General features: G+C 48.3%; 3 protein-coding genes across 3 annotated transcripts; 2 read left to right on the top strand and 1 right to left on the bottom strand.

Moving 5' to 3' along the window:
- Window positions 1–27: 27 nt before the first annotated feature.
- N7474_005036 (pepsin-like aspartic protease) lies at window positions 28–1,274 on the bottom strand (the record flags this gene model as incomplete). The annotated part of the gene is made up of 2 exons (XM_057196451.1): window positions 28–456; window positions 513–1,274. 2 exons carry the CDS (start codon window positions 1,272–1,274, stop codon window positions 28–30), a joined length of 1,191 nt encoding a protein of 396 aa, XP_057053847.1.
- Window positions 1,275–5,158: 3,884 nt separating this feature from the next.
- N7474_005035 (uncharacterized protein) lies at window positions 5,159–8,634 on the top strand (the record flags this gene model as incomplete). Its single annotated transcript, XM_057196450.1, has 3 exons — window positions 5,159–5,577; window positions 5,633–7,223; window positions 7,270–8,634. 3 exons carry the CDS (start codon window positions 5,159–5,161, stop codon window positions 8,632–8,634), a joined length of 3,375 nt encoding a protein of 1,124 aa, XP_057053846.1.
- A 5,420-nt stretch (window positions 8,635–14,054) lies between these two features.
- Window positions 14,055–15,274, top strand: N7474_005034 (glycosyltransferase family 32 protein; the record flags this gene model as incomplete). Its single annotated transcript, XM_057196449.1, has 2 exons — window positions 14,055–14,225; window positions 14,585–15,274. 2 exons carry the CDS (start codon window positions 14,055–14,057, stop codon window positions 15,272–15,274), a joined length of 861 nt encoding a protein of 286 aa, XP_057053845.1.
- Between the last annotated feature and the right edge of the window lie 430 nt (window positions 15,275–15,704).

Here is a 15,704-nt window from a genome sequence, read left to right as displayed (position 1 = left end):
AATTTATGGGAAGTTGGCTCGGCCGGCCTATGTCTGCTGGGCAAAGCCAATCTGCGGACCGATAGAGTCGAAAACAACGTACTGGCTTTTGAGGAAGATGTCTCCGAAGATAGAGAAACCAATGCCGCTATTGCCCTGAATTCCCCCAAAGCAGGTAGTGCTGCCAGAGGAGACGGGCGCGTAGTTAATCAAAGAACCGGAGACAACGGCTTGATAGCTACCGACAGAGATGCTGAAGTCGGGTAGTTGGGCAGAGCAAGGGAAAGTGTAACCCCCAACCTGCGGGTCATTCTTAGCGCCGGTAACTTGCTGGTAATAGGCAGATACAACGCTAGTATCGAGGAGCAGCAGGGTGGTTCCAGTGTCTAGTTTGCAGATTAGCGTGAGTAAGCCAATAGAAGAGGGAGTATGAGTCACCTGCCAGCAATCCCTGAGATAGAAGATCCAGCTGCGCCACTGCCAATCGTATAATTGTCGGCACTGAACATCCAAAACCCTTAGGAGCTATCGACCGGTGTATAGGCTAGTGAGCCGGTGAATTTCGTCTGATCGATGAATCCGAAGTCATAGACGCCAGGCTGGTTGTGCTTGAGGCAAGCAGCAAAGAGGGGCTGCGCGAGCTGCGACTTGACAGTATCAAAAAAAGTCAGCTGCTGCTGAGGAGTGACAGTATTGATAGAACTGAAAGCCAGGCCCAAGAGACCATCATTGTTCCTGTCTGACACGAACCGCTGGCTGACCTGCTCAGCGGCTTCAACGGCCTGACTAGTTGCCTGTACACCACCGACAGTAACAGTGTCTTGAAAGACATTACCACTAGCAGAGCTACCGTCACTATACGAAATGTTCCACGTGTAGCCACTGAGAGGGGTAGCGCTGCTTGGGTCATAGATGCTGTGCCCAGTCTGCTCTGAGGCGGGGAGCTTCGTTGAAAAGACCCAGAGATCGGACGAGCCAGTGTCAAAGTCAAGGTTCATAATAGTGTTACCAATGGTAACAGGACAGTCATACTTCTCGTCACTGGCCGAAGGAGTGGCTATGACTGAGCCATTCTCAACGGCGGCAAGGATTTTGTCGGGGATTTCGGCACCATGCTTTCCAAGAGCATGGGCGTACATGCCTGCAAGGCTGACCTTTCTGGGACCAAAATGCTTCCTAGCCACCTGATTGACCGAGAAGGTCTTGGACTTCGAGGTACGACATGAATCGATAGGCATAGCAGACGCGGCTATAGCGAGGGTCAAAGCAGAAGTCGCCTTGCTGAAGACAACCATGATAATGTTTCGAGTGAAGAATATACAGATTCACAAGAAAGATTCTATAGAAAATGTCGGCTATTGTGAAAAGCAGCCGGAGTCGAGGTCCCCTAATGATACAAACATATATTTTACTGTCTGAGAAAATATACAGTACTGAGCCAGAAAAAAAAAAAAAAAAAAAAGAAAACCGAAATATCTGGCCTGATGTATTGTGTGAAATACTGTCCAGGCTAATGACGCGGTAGTTCAGTTTGTGCGAGAGAAAGAGCAAAATCCGTAGGGTCCCAGTTCATAGGGCGGCAGAAAGAAAGTAGAATACCCGTAATATCCAGCTTGGAATAATTTGACAATTATCAATATCAATCTAGGTATTCTTCTGCCTCCTCTCATTGTCTGTTGAACAACGCATGGGATGACTCACAACGCTTGGGACAACAAAGTTAGGAATTTTTATTTCTAGTGCCCTATTGAAAAGGCTCACGCCAAGGCGGCTGCTGCTATCTCTAGTGAGACAAAATTGGCCACTTTCAATAACTCCCAGGCGCAAATTTAAACATAGGTGACGAAAGAATCTCACAAATTGGTCAGTCAACGCAGCCGCATTTGTTAAATACGAGTGTAGCCAATTTCATCTAAGAACTCCGGTATTATATACGCTCTTCTGTTCAACATTGATTGCAAAATTTGTTCATGTTTGACTGTATCCCCTCTGTTCTAGATGCAGTTTGCATCACAAAGTCTATCCAAGTTCACCTGGTTATGGCCGTGTTGTATACTGCTCTTCTGTTCAACACGGGTCGGATCTATATGAAGATGTTGGAGTTAGGACTAATTACGTGCCTGGCCAAGTTAACTAAGCCCGACCCTGATTGGCTGCTCAAAATTTTCTGTTCACCATTTGATTATGTCCACTAGGTTGTCGATAATGAGGGCCATTTCATTTCCTTTGTAGGGTAGCGACCTCTACTAAAAAAAGAAAGGACAGCTGTTCATGTCTCTATAGATATCTGTTAAACTAGCATTCAAGACGTTTTTCAACATGCTGGGCCTGTGACGTTTCTAGCGCACAGTCGATTTGCCTGACGGAAAGGACCCAATTCTGTAAATCAGAAACGAACTAGATTACTTAACATGTGTCTGGCTTAGCCCACTGTTGAACTTCAATAAATAGCACAATAATTGCTATATTTCATTCTGAGCGCAAAATACGGGTTGATAACACGTATAAATGGTTGAAAAGAGAAAAGGGCCGCGTTGAACGCCGCTAACAAAGGCAAACAGCATAGCAGTGCTGATATTTTGCCGTTGAACTGCAGGGACGCACTCACCATGGTGCAGGCGAACACAGCCACACTCATGGGGTCAGATTGCAGTGTTGCAGCACGTATAGCTAATGTTCAACGGCAGGGTGGACCTAACGCTCCACGCAAGTGAACTGGGAGAGGTTCGTCTGATCCAACCGCAGTTGCGGTACTGAGAGTCACGGGTGAACGGTAGGATAGATCCAACACGCCGCGCAGATGAACTCGGCCAGATCCGTGTGATCCAACTGCAGTATTGCAGAACAGACATCCAGTGTTGAACGGTAGGGATGAATGTTACATGGTAGAGGTGAACTTGGACAGTCTCCGTGTGATCCAACTGTAGCGTTGCAGTGCTGATAGTCGCCGTTGAACGGCAGGGATGGCTCAAGGACGCCACCGAGGTGACTTTGTCAGACTCTATGATCCCAATTGTAGCTAACATGACACAATTTTTGAGTCGATGGTGTCAAGACTGGCGTGATGTTAACCGTAGCTGCGTCATGGTGCTCACATTTTGTAGCAAATTGGGGTATGGGGTACATCATTTGTGTTGGCCGTGTTCACCCCAATGTGACACTAACTGCAGCTAACACGATCTGCTCTATGGACCCTGTCCAGACTCGCGTGAATGCAATCCCATACATACTACGGCGGCCGACTCATGGAAAGTCCCTTTCCTGCCACTGTCAGCTCCTCAGCTTCGAGAATACACCGGATGGCTGCGTATTTTCGACCATAGCAAGCCCCATTCTCGCAGCAGGAAAGATGAGCCATGAGGCGGACCGCGTCGACCCGACTCTCAGAGCATCTGTATTTGGTTAACATCAAGCTCTTCTGAGAACTACTATGCATAATACAGGTCTTCTGTTTAACATAGGCTGCAAGTTCTGTTCAATTTTGACTGTATCTACTCCGTTGCTGAGATGGTTGACATTCAGAGATCTAGCCAAGTTTAACCTGTGCATCCAGCATTAGGAGGGCCCTCGCTCTCAAAGGCTGGTCCAAGAAGATAGCTCGACAAAGGGCCAAAGAGCAAAACGCCGATTTGCGAGAGTTCTATCTTCATAATTTGTCCGAATTTCAATCATATCACCTTGTTCACATTGACGAATCTGGATGTGATAAAAGGATCGGGTTCAGACGGATAGGCTGGTCACCACTTGGCGTGGCCCCTGTCTAGGTGTCTTAGTTCCACCGTGACGAGCGGTATCAGATATTGCCTGCATATGCCCAAGATGGAATTGTTCTCTCGCGCGTCTTCCGCGGCTCTACGGATGCCGCTTGGTTCGAGGACTTTATCGATCAGCTTCTTTAGCACTGTGGAAGATAGCCGGAGCCGAAATCCGTTCTGATCATGGACAATGCGTCGTTTCACCATACCGAGCGGATTGGGCAGATGTGTGAGGAGGCAGGTGTAAAGCTACCTTATCTGCCACCCTACTCACCGGACCTGAACCCCATTGAAGAATTTTTCGCCGAACTTAGGGTCTTCATTAAACGTAACTGGAACTATTTTGAAGAAGACCCCGACAGAGGATTTGGTTCTCTTCTCGAATGGTGTATTGATAAGGTTGGTGCAAAAGAGGAGAGTGCTAGAGGCCATTTTCGGCACGCTGGGGTAGCCATAGAAGAGGAGTAGTACCTTTTATTTGTAGTTGAACATCAAAGACGAGCTTCTCTCGCTCAGATATTTCATCCAGGTATAAATCCGGCTTCTCTAGCAAGTGGTCGCACAATGCTTCGATCATGACGGGAAGGATCGCACGTGGACGGCCGCTAGGGAACAAGGGTGCTCGGACATCACCAAACATTCGTAGGTTGGCACTGATGGTTATAATCGAACGTTTGCTGCAGCCAGCCGCTTCGGCCATCTGAGAAGTAGTTAAGATTTGCTACTAATCATATCGCGGATCATCACAAGCTGGAAGAGCGCAAGTCGTGGCGCCATAATAGTCTTTGTCGAGCTGTCAAGCAAAGAAGTTTATGAGGTGGCCAGGGGCTCAGGGCCACGAGATGGATCTGGGTCGGTTCGGGCCGACATTGGAGCCGTCAACCAGTACGAACCAGTACAGTGGCACCTCCAAAGTCTCCGTCCCTTTCTAAGTACCTGTCATTTACCGCCTAGCTAGGTGGGACATACCGGCCATTAACTACAATTTATGAGTGCTACAGCCGCTATTTACTGGAAGAATAATTAGCGCGGTACCTCAAAGGGACGGAGACTTTGGAGGTGCCTCTGTACTGTACCCACTAGACAGATTCCGTCTGTGTTCTCTTGAGCACGATAAAATTAGGTCGTGGTATTTTACCTTGAATATATGGCAGTTTTCGCTTCCTTGTGCACTACTGTGATTGCGTCTTTAGACTGAGCTTTTCACTAGTTAACTAGGGGAACGCATGATTAGTCAAATTGGCTCGTGAGGTGCTCTCTGGATCACAGCCTGGCGCCCGGCGCCTAACTTACCCCTCTTTATCTCGCCAGAAAAGCCCGACCTACAAAAGCCCGACCTACAATTTCGAACCCCAATTTTTACACTTGAGTCGTTATCGTACCCACCTACGTGGAACATAGGCTTTTATACCGTCTCCTTCCAAATGGATGGTTTATCCTCGGCGTCGAGCGTTATCGCAGTCATTCAACTAACGGGAAACCTCGTGAAGCTTTGCGGGGGCTACATTCAAGAGGTAAAAGATGCACGAGACGAAATTTTTACCTTACAACGGTCGATTGCAGGCCTCCACGGGACACTCCAAGACCTACAGAGATTCCTTCAAAGTAACGACGGAAAGGCCCTACCTACCTCCTCACGTCTAGTCAGCAATATTACCGATTGCCTCTCCGACCTCCGAGCCTTAGAAGCGAGACTTGATCCAGGAAAGGGAGAGAAGCTGATGAGGAAAGTGGGATTCCGAGCCCTAAAGTGGCCCCTGAAACGCAAAGAGGTGGAGGGCGTTACTCAGAACCTCGAGAAATATAAATCTTCATTCCTCTTGTCTTTACATGTGGATCAGAGGTACGTTTATCGAGCACGATTATGACTCTGTATAATAGACTCAAAGACTGCATAGTTCTCTGATGGTCGGCGTGGTCCATAATACCGATCGTATTAATCAACATCTGGATCTTGGGAAGTTAGAAGGCGCCATGGAGGCAGGGTTTGAGTCATTCTCCGATCGAGACGAAGTCCAATGTCTCCAAGGCACTAGGACCGAGCTCCTCCAGCAGATAATGGAATGGGCTATGTCGCCGTCCCAAAAAAGCATTTTCTGGTTAAAGGGAATGGCTGGGACAGGAAAATCCACAATATCTCGGACTGTGGCACGGTCGCTCAAGGACACCAACCATCTAGGTGCTAGCTTCTTCTTTAAGAGGGGTGAAGGGGACCGAGGAAACGCCAAGAAGTTTTTCCCGACATTAATAAGGCAACTGATGCTCGGGATCTCTGAGCTGAGGTCTAGTGTGCAAAAGGCACTCGATCATGACCCTGACATTGCGTCAAAATCGCTTAGGGAGCAGTTTGAGAAACTACTCCTTCAACCGCTGCTCAATCTTAACCAACTCGGCCGACAACCTCAAACCGCTGTGATGGTGATCGACGCGTTGGACGAATGTGAACATGATCAAGATGTCCGAAACATAATTCGATTACTGCCTCTTCTACAGAAGGCAAAAGCGGTTCGCCTTCGGATCTTCTTGACTAGCAGGCCGGAACTCCCAATCAGCCTCGGCTTTTCAGACATCGCGGATCATGAATATCAGGACCTAGCTCTTCATGAGATACCCGAAAAAGTGATAGAACACGACATACATTTATTCCTACAGGACCGATTTGCGAAGATCAAACACGATAGAAATATTTCCCAAGACTGGCCCGGCGATGACGTCATCCAAGAATTGGTCACGATGTCCGTTCCACTGTTTATTTCGGCTGCCACTGTGTGCCGTTACATCGAAAATGCAAAATGGGAGCCCAAATTGCGCCTCGCTGAGCTTCTCACGGACCAAGCCAAATACATATCGAGAATGGATAAGACATATCTGCCAATTCTGACACAACTACTAGACGATCAAGAGAGTGATGAGTCGGAGCAGCAGCAGCTCCTACAAGAGTTTCAGAGTATAGTCGGTGTCATCATCCTTCTTGCTGTTCCGCTTTCTATAAATGCACTGTCGCTGTTTCTCAGGGTAGGTGCAGACCAAATCAGCAATCGATTGGTTTCATTCCGATCGGTTTTAAGCATTCCCAGTGACCGAGATCAGCCTGTTAGGATTCTACATCTATCGTTCCGGGATTTTTTGGTCCAGTCTAGAACCAAGTTTCTTGTGGATGAGCCAAAAAAGCACAAAGACATTGCTAAGTCCTGTATCAAAACCATGCGGATTTATCTACAGAAAGATATCTGCAATCTAGCAAGCCCTGGAACGCATAGGGCAGACATTGACTCTCAACATATCCGCCAGTGTCTACCACCGGAATTACAATACTCCTGTCGCTACTGGATACACCATCTCGAACGAAGTCAAGCCTTATCTTCCGAGATAGAAGATGTGCGACTATTCCTCCAGAAGCATTTTCTGCACTGGGTAGAAGCAATGAGCCTACTAGGTCTTGCATCAGAAGTAATAGGAATGCTTAATCTGCTCCAGTTGGCTATACCAGTAAGTTCTATATATAGTCATATATGATCCATACTAATAGACATAGGGCGACCAAGATTCCGCAATATCTGATTTTCTGCAAGATGCGAAGCGCTTTATTCTTAAAAATCGCCAGATAGCCGATGAGACGCCTCTTCAGCTTTATTACGCAGGACTCATATTTGCCCCCCAAACGTCAATAATACGGAGAGAGTTCAAAACGGAACTTCCTACTTGGATATGCCAGTTACCACGAGTTGAGGAAAGATGGAGCGCAGAATTGCAGGCCCTCGAGGGCCATTCCGGTTGGGTTTGCTCGGTGGCCTTCTCACCCGACGGCCGGCTGCTGGCGTCCGGCTCTAATGATAAGACCGTGCGCCTCTGGGACCCGGCGACGGGCGCGCTGCAGCAGACCCTCGAAGGCCATTCCGATTCGGTTCGGGCGGTGGCCTTCTCACCCGACGGCCGGCTGCTGGCGTCCGGCTCTGGAGATAAGACCGTGCGCCTCTGGGACCCAGCGACGGGCGCGCTGCAGCAGACCCTCGAGGGCCATTCCGGTTGGGTTTGGGCGGTGGCCTTCTCACCCGACGGCCGGCTGCTGGCGTCCGGCTCTAGAGATAAGACCGTGCGCCTCTGGGACCCGGCGACGGGCGCGCTGCAGCAGACCCTCGAGGGCCATTCCGATTCGGTTCGCTCGGTGGCCTTCTCACCCGGCGGCCGGCTGCTGGCGTCCGGCTCTAGAGATAAGACCGTGCGCCTCTGGGACCCGGCGACGGGCGCGCTGCGGCAGACCCTCGAGGGCCATTCCGGTTGGGTTTGGGCGGTGGCCTTCTCACCCGACGGCCGGCTGCTGGCGTCCGGCTCTAGAGATAAGACCGTGCTCCTCTGGGACCCGGCGACGGGCGCGCTGCAGCAGACCCTCGAGGGCCATTCTGGTTGGGTTCGCGCGGTGGCCTTCTCACCCGACGGCCGGCTGCTGGCGTCCGGCTCTGGAGATAAGACCGTGCGCCTCTGGGACCCAGCGACGGGCGCGCTGCAGCAGACCCTCGAGGGCCATTCTGATTGGGTTTGCGCGGTGGCCTTCTCACCCGACGGCCGGCTGCTGGCGTCCGGCTTTGATGATAAGACCGTGCGCCTCTCTGTGAGCATCGACGGAATGGTCACTGACCTCGGATTCTCTCATGATTGTTCATATCTCAGCACCAATCTGGGGTCCCTCGATATTAAGTCCAGATGTGGCAATCGTATCTCCAATTCATCTAAGAAGAATCTAGATATATATATACAGTGGGAGCATTGGATAGTTTTGAACGGTGAACAAGTATTATGGCTTCCTCCTGAGGCTCGGGCTTGTTGTTCAGCGATTACAGCTAATACGCTTGCCCTGGGACACCCATCAGGTCGAATTTCCTTCATAGAATTTCGGGCATAATAGGCGCCAATGATTTTTATTCCTCCTCCTTCCTCTATTTTCTATTATCTTTGCAAGAGGAGGGCCTAGGAGAGGCAGCGAATTTATTTGGACTAATCTTTTCCTAGAACGCGCTACATGGTTCCACTGGATTCGAATGCAGTGACGAATCCACGGTGTGTAGTCGCCACAGTTCTATCTCGCTAAGGTACATTTGGAACAATTTGCCACAGAACCCTATTTTTCCCCTTGGTCTCCGTAAATAGTATATTGTCGATTTTATCTGGCTCGGGTATAAAGCTCAAAGGGTTACTTTCGACGCGCGTTAAAATTAAGAAATCATAAAAAGGATATGCAGTTGCTCAGTAAATTCAACCATAGTATTTAATAATAATCACCAAGTCATTCTACACTCCTACGTACTGCTATATTCGAAAACAGATTCCCCGATGTTCACTCGCAGATTGTTTCCCGAACCCTATCTTGAAACCCGCTAGTCTAAGTTTAGTTAGTTCCTCAAAAATGCCCTGTCAATTTGTATCGTCTTGCATGAACGGTAATAAATGAGTCATCGTATAATACTGTAACCCTCTAAGGAACCTCGTGGAATGTTCTCTGCAAATGGTCCAGTGTGAGTAGACTAGCGATCTCACCAGATCGCTGCCTACCTCCCTCTCCTTCACCACGCACACTACCTTCCTCCACACTCGTTTTAGACATACCACACTCGTTTTTTCAACTAGAAGGCCGTACCGATGCTTAGAACAGTTATAACTTTGGTAGGAGATCGCGCGTCTTTATTTCCATGGATTACAGTATCTCCCCGTTTGTGATTTTCATTCGTTACTGGTGTCTGTCAAACGCCGGTATTCCCAAATAAGCTGACATGAGCTCTCAAGGGCTGAGACTGGATCTAGAAATGACTCAAAGTCCATATCATGTCGATTCCATCTCTCAGCCCGAAGAGCTCGATCCATAGGAACAGAACTCCTAGTACGACCCAAGCCCAGGATTCTTTAGCAGCCCCCACAACACGCGATCCATTTATAGTCCCTCCCCTTCCTATGTGGCTGAGAATGGCAATGAGACCGTAAGCCAATCGCGAATAAATACTCTCAAGCTACTTTAGTTGTCTGAGTGGAAAGAAAATAGAGTCTACGACGGAATACCCGCCAACTAGTATCCACTACCTCATAGGATGGGGTGTATAAAACCAACAAAAGGGTTGTATAAAAGGACACAGAGGAAGACCTCGTTCTGGCTCTAAGCGCCCACTGGCGGCTGTTTCTAGAAAACAAAGTATAGGATGTCCTTCGATGTAAGGTCTCCCGCAACCAAAGGGTGAGGGCTAATGTCACAGCGTTTGTCGTGTCTATAAGGGATCGTTCGTAGCGTGCTCTGACCAAACGGTTCTATAAGACCGATATCAATTAGACTGTCGTCGATAAACAGCTCTAGAAGTGGTCGAATCTGTTCTGCCAAGGCAAGGAACTGAGATTGAGTATTTGTTTTAACTATAAAGACGACTAAGACTCTCCGACCGCTCGACGGAAAGGGGAGAGACGAGGTACAGTAAATCATCTGTAACAAGAAGGATATTCGATGAGCGAGACGCACAGCTTGATGCTAAATAGGAGTCTTCTAGTCGGAAACCAATCTAGCGTAGCGTCTATAATTTGATGCGATGCGATTTGTCTTCGTGCCACCTAGGCCCCTACTATTGGCTAGACCTAATAGGAAAAAGGCACTCTCGGTGCGTGTTTCAGGTTAGGGTTCGGGAATTAATCCGTGTGGGGATGTTGGTATATCTGATTTCGAATATCGCTGGGCCATCGGGAGAAGAACGGCACGCCCCTTAAGCGCCGAGGCCTACTACACTGCTATTGGGCTCCAGACCGAAGAGAACATACCAAGGGATGCCACGGGACCTCCTTTGAAGCATGACTGACGTGTCCTGTACGACCGAAGGGACTGGGACGTGTCAAATTTCTAGAGACGCGGAAGGCTGTCAGATCCCGCGAACCAACCAACGCGGATTAGGATTCCTTGGTGGGCCCACCACTTAACAGAACTACTAAGGTATGTCCATTACCGGCACGCTTATCGGAAGCAATGGTTTAGGCATTATTTGGTGAGATGCTACGCTAGAGGGCAAATCTTTTTTTGGGGTAAGTAGGAGTTTTGTCAAACGGTGTATGGTCTATTGAGCCCGGTAACGTGATTGGCTCAAGCACAAAACGTGGTTATGACCATATTAGGAAGAACATGCACATGCAAAATCTGCGGCCGCATGCATTATTCTGTATAGTACAGAGTGCATTTACCATACAAGGCCAGGTGCAGATAACATAGCGATCATGCTTTGCAAATCGAAGCCTAAGATTCTTTTGGGGGCAATACCCCGCTTCTTGCCTAGAAGCTGTAACGCATTGCCTATGTTCTAGGCCGCAACAACCGGCATAGTAGGTACGCTTTGGCCCCCTGGTCGTGGTTCTTAACAATCGACAGAGTGGGCCGGAATCAAGGAATAAACATCATTTGTTTCTTGCCTATCATTCAAAAAATGTGAACAGGGGGTAATTAAGCCTAGGATGAGAAAAGAGGTGTCTAGTACAAAGGGAAAGATTGTATTTCATACTTTGCAAGAATTTCACGACGCCTCGGAGAAGAGCGCTGTTTGTTCCTACCATTTAAGCCCAAAACTAATCCACTTGATTTTTAGCGTAAAAAGGAACGATAGCTGTTTCTGTCCCCTTTAGGTTTAGTAGCTATTTTATACTAATAAAAAAGGGAAGATCTGCAACCGCTATAAAAAGGAGTCGTCGAAGACAGACGAAAGTTTAACTACGGTAGATTAAACCCTTAAGCAATGCTAGCGAACATGCATATGACTGTCAGATACCGCGTAGTAGCATCTGCCACATTCCTTAGTTAGATTCCAGATACGGTAGATATTTGTCGAACTATAAGGCACTAGGCCAGGGACATACGCACATGACTATGAGGCATGCGGTGGAGAATCTTATTTTTGTTGAATGTGATCCCTCTTCTGCTAATTGCCCAATTATCGGTTGTTCTCAGATGCGGTAGATATTTGTCGAATTGTAAGCCACCATGCCAGCGACCCATGCATAGGATTTCAATCGTAACATCATATGGAGCAACATGTCCATCAAATGGTAGGAATACTACGTGCGCACCTCCGGCGTCATTGCCATAATTTGCGTCATGGTCATCAGTTGGGCATTACCCGTCGCTTTCACAGGTCTGCCTTCGCAGTTAGCATATATCGAAGGTGCATTTCCATGGCTATCATGGATGGGCACGTTACTAGAGTCGGTTTTATCTGCTATGCAGGGCGTTTTGCCGGCTCTTTGCATGGCAATCCTCATGGCACTTTTACCAATATGTCTTCGCCTATTGAGCTGGGCTCAAGACTATGGTTTCGAAACCACTGTGGTTCTGGGACTACAGATAGTCGAAAACAGATTCTCCTTTGGTCTAGCAGCGATTGTTTCTCGGCCCGTACCCAAAACTACGCTAGTCTGGTCCATTGCGGTCCTCTATACACAACCCCTGCTTAGCTGTATCGCGTCTCTCAACGTATTGGATTTATCGCTCATTGAGTCATTGTAAAATACTGCAAATCTCTACAGAATGTTTTGGCAAATTCTTGGAGTGGGGGATCTGGCGACGTGACTGAATCCTGTCAGCCAGGGCGGTGAAGTATGGACAGAAAGACCACTCGATGTTCGTTAGCTGCACTTACTCTTACACAGTTACCTTTACCGGAATTTGATCCACTGATACGGACCCTCTTCAGTACGAGCAACGTGAGTCAGAAAGACTAGACTTCTGATTACCTTGCGCAGCGTACGCGGCTCTTATGCAGACCCCCGGTACTGCCCCACAAACCTCCAGATGACGAGGGTTTGACTCGTTCTGAAGCTCCTAGGGCGAGTTTGCCACCAGTGGCTTTTCTGATTCGGAAGGTTTCAATTACCAGAGCTACAAGAGGTATACGTATTATTGGCGGCAATTGCTTGTATTTCGCACATGGTGCTCGACCCCGCTTACCGCAAAAGGCGAGCCTCGAACCGCCAACCAATGAGATCGGCCCGGTATGTCATCGCTCGATGCTTTCAACTTTGCCCTGGTAAACCTGTGGCGGCCGCGTAACCTAAGCAAAAGACGTTTGGCATATTCAAAAGATTGGTTAATTGGGTCGTAGAAGTCCTTCGCAGGGGTTAAATACACCACTAGAACATCCTTGTCGCCGCCAAAGCGCTTTTTCTATAACAGAAGAAACATCCAGTCGAATTAACGGCAAATATTTCCCCCGGCGGAGCTGACTGGCAAATGAGTCACCCAGTGACCCAGCGACTTTCCCTGACTATACACAATAAGTTGGCGGAGGGCACTATCGTGTTGAGGAATGTCACCTGTCTCCGGTACAATCTCCCTTGAACTTTGTATATCGCCGTGACTGATACTCACTGGTCGGGAATTGTAGCGGCCAAGCGTACCAAGAAGGCGACCCGCCTAAGCTCACCAACCTGGAAGAGCTCGAAAATATATCAATCCGACATGGTCAAAGTCAAGTGGTGTCGTGCTGTGGAAGTGCGACGTACAAATTGGGGGTTGAGGGCATGCTAGATCTTTATCACGACGAGCGTCGGATCACGTCCGTTTACTGGAACGGGCCTTGGAAGAGGGTTGGAAATCAGCTTCATTTGGCCAGCGTTGACGACAAAAATTATGAAGTGACCGTGTCTATTCCTTCTGACAAGGGGATACTGGGAGATCTCGCTGTTGAAGTCGGCGAAGTTCACGCTAGTTATTCAGTGCAGGATGGACGATGACACGACACATGATGTGTATAATAACTTATAAATGCTCGTCAATCAGTGTGATCTTTAGTAAAGGACATATTGGTAACGACGAAGCGATATAGTAGGTAACTACCAAACGGTATTACTTAGAACTCTTGGTGGCGTTGTCATGGGGGTAATAAGACGATTCCAATGGTTGGAGGGGTTATCATTTTAGCTTTACCAGAGCTTTCACTTAAGGTTCTTGACGCTAGGCCAAAGAAAGTATCCGGATTACGTCCGCAAATCACGTGATGGTTCTCTTGGACCGTAAACGGCTTCGAAAACCTTCCCGCAAATCACAGATGCGGTGTAACACTGACTCGGCGATGACACGTTAGACCTAGGCAACATTACGCCTACACTGAATGATAAATGCAAAAGTTCAGGCCGGCCAAGAATGCTTGTGCTTTCTATTTTCTCGGTATTGAACCACGTTCTACTTATTTTCGTGCTCTATCTCCATACTCGCACCCGTCACGTACCTGCCGTCCGTACTTAATGCCGATCATTTGCAATCCCTCGCAATAGCACCACAGGCCTACGGAGCACTAATATCTATGCGGTACGATGAAAATTTGGATCAATTTCCACCGCTTGGCCTCCCGAGCGCTTCACGGCCAATACGGAAAGATTCATGATGAAGAGCGCCTCAAAACAGAGTCAGGACTTCGGCGGAGACAGCGGCGCACAAATCGATGGGTCGCATGGCCAAGCAGGGAGACAGTTTTCCTCTTCTTGGTAAACCTAGCCATCATCGGACTGCTACTCCACACTCTCAAGCCTCTGATCACTCTTCTGCGCAGAAATAAAGAGCTTTTCAGCCCTCGGGTGGCTCTGCCTAGCTCTCATATCTTATATAATCGGAATTGCACTGCCAAATCGTGTTATATACCGCTCATCTTGCATCAAACCACTGCGAAGGATACAATCCCAGATCAATGGGTCCGGTCGCAAAAGAGCTGTAAGCAAGCTTACGCGGACTTTGAATACAAGGTATATCTATCTATATGAAATTGTGTGAGTCGTTAACCTGCGACGGCTACATAACATGATATACGAACCCTCTTCTTATGAATTCCACTAACTATTCTTGATAGTTGTGGACTGATGCATCGGCTCGGGATTTCCTTACCAATCACTACCCATGGTTCGTGGAGACCTGGGACAACTACGCTTTCCCTATCCAGCGAGCCGACTCAATCCGCTATTTTGTTTTGCATCACTATGGTGGTATCTACCTCGACATGGATACCTGGTGCAACGAAACTCTGCCCCTTCACAAACTCGGATCAGGCATAGCAAAACATTATGCACTTTTTAAATCCACCCATCCAACGGGTGTCACAAATGACCTCTTGGTCACCTCTGCGAACCATCCCGCCTACTCAGCGGCGATTGCCCAATTACCCGTGTTCCACGCTATCACCCGAGTCTGGGCCCGATGGCAGCCACACTGCGCTATCATGATCTCCGCCGGTCCTATGTTCCTGACGATGGTGCTGAAGGAATACCTACTCAAGCAACCCTCGTTACCCTCGCCGACAGTTGGGGTCATCAACGCAACCGAATTAGCACCATACATTACTGACCTCGAAAGTAGCACTTGGCATCGAGCGGATGCGAAGGTGTTTATGTGGATTGGGGATCGACCGTGGACGTGGTTCAGCATGGGGGCAATAGGGCTTGCCGCTGGTCTATTTATTTTCAATCGCGGGCTCATTTTCCTTTGTGATGTTCTTCACAAGACTCTCGGTAATCCTGGCTCCAAAGTTTTCAAAGCAGCATGAGATGACATGCTTTTGTTACTATTAGGCTTGCTGAATAATTCAGCTGGCCGCCTTGAACATAGATTCATGCACTGTTCACGTCCTATGCGCTGTTCAGACGGTAAGCTAATCAGTACCCTGATTGCCAGCTCCCTCATTTTTAGTTGCAAATTGGCCCCACTTATGTTCAATATTCAGTCCAAGTCTATCGATAAGTACCTCCATTAGGTGTGGAAACTAGGAGTCCTGTCTAGAACGCGTTGAGCTCTTTTCTCTGCGTGCTTCAATTGTAAAATTGTGCCAGTGAACACCTGTCTGTTTATACAACGCAACGATCGAAAATACAGGAGAATTTTATATGCGAAGGGCCCACTCGCATATAAAATACGTCATTTAATATTGCCAATATAATCCGACAAAACTCCTGGACACATGTGATCCAGAGCCAAAG

The sequence above is a fragment of the Penicillium riverlandense genome (assembly GCF_028828495.1).
Source record: "Penicillium riverlandense strain IBT 135883 chromosome Unknown utg000003l_segment0_segment0, whole genome shotgun sequence".
In the NCBI taxonomy this organism is placed as follows: domain Eukaryota; kingdom Fungi; phylum Ascomycota; class Eurotiomycetes; order Eurotiales; family Aspergillaceae; genus Penicillium; species Penicillium riverlandense.
This window is presented reverse-complemented; position numbering and strand designations above follow the sequence as displayed.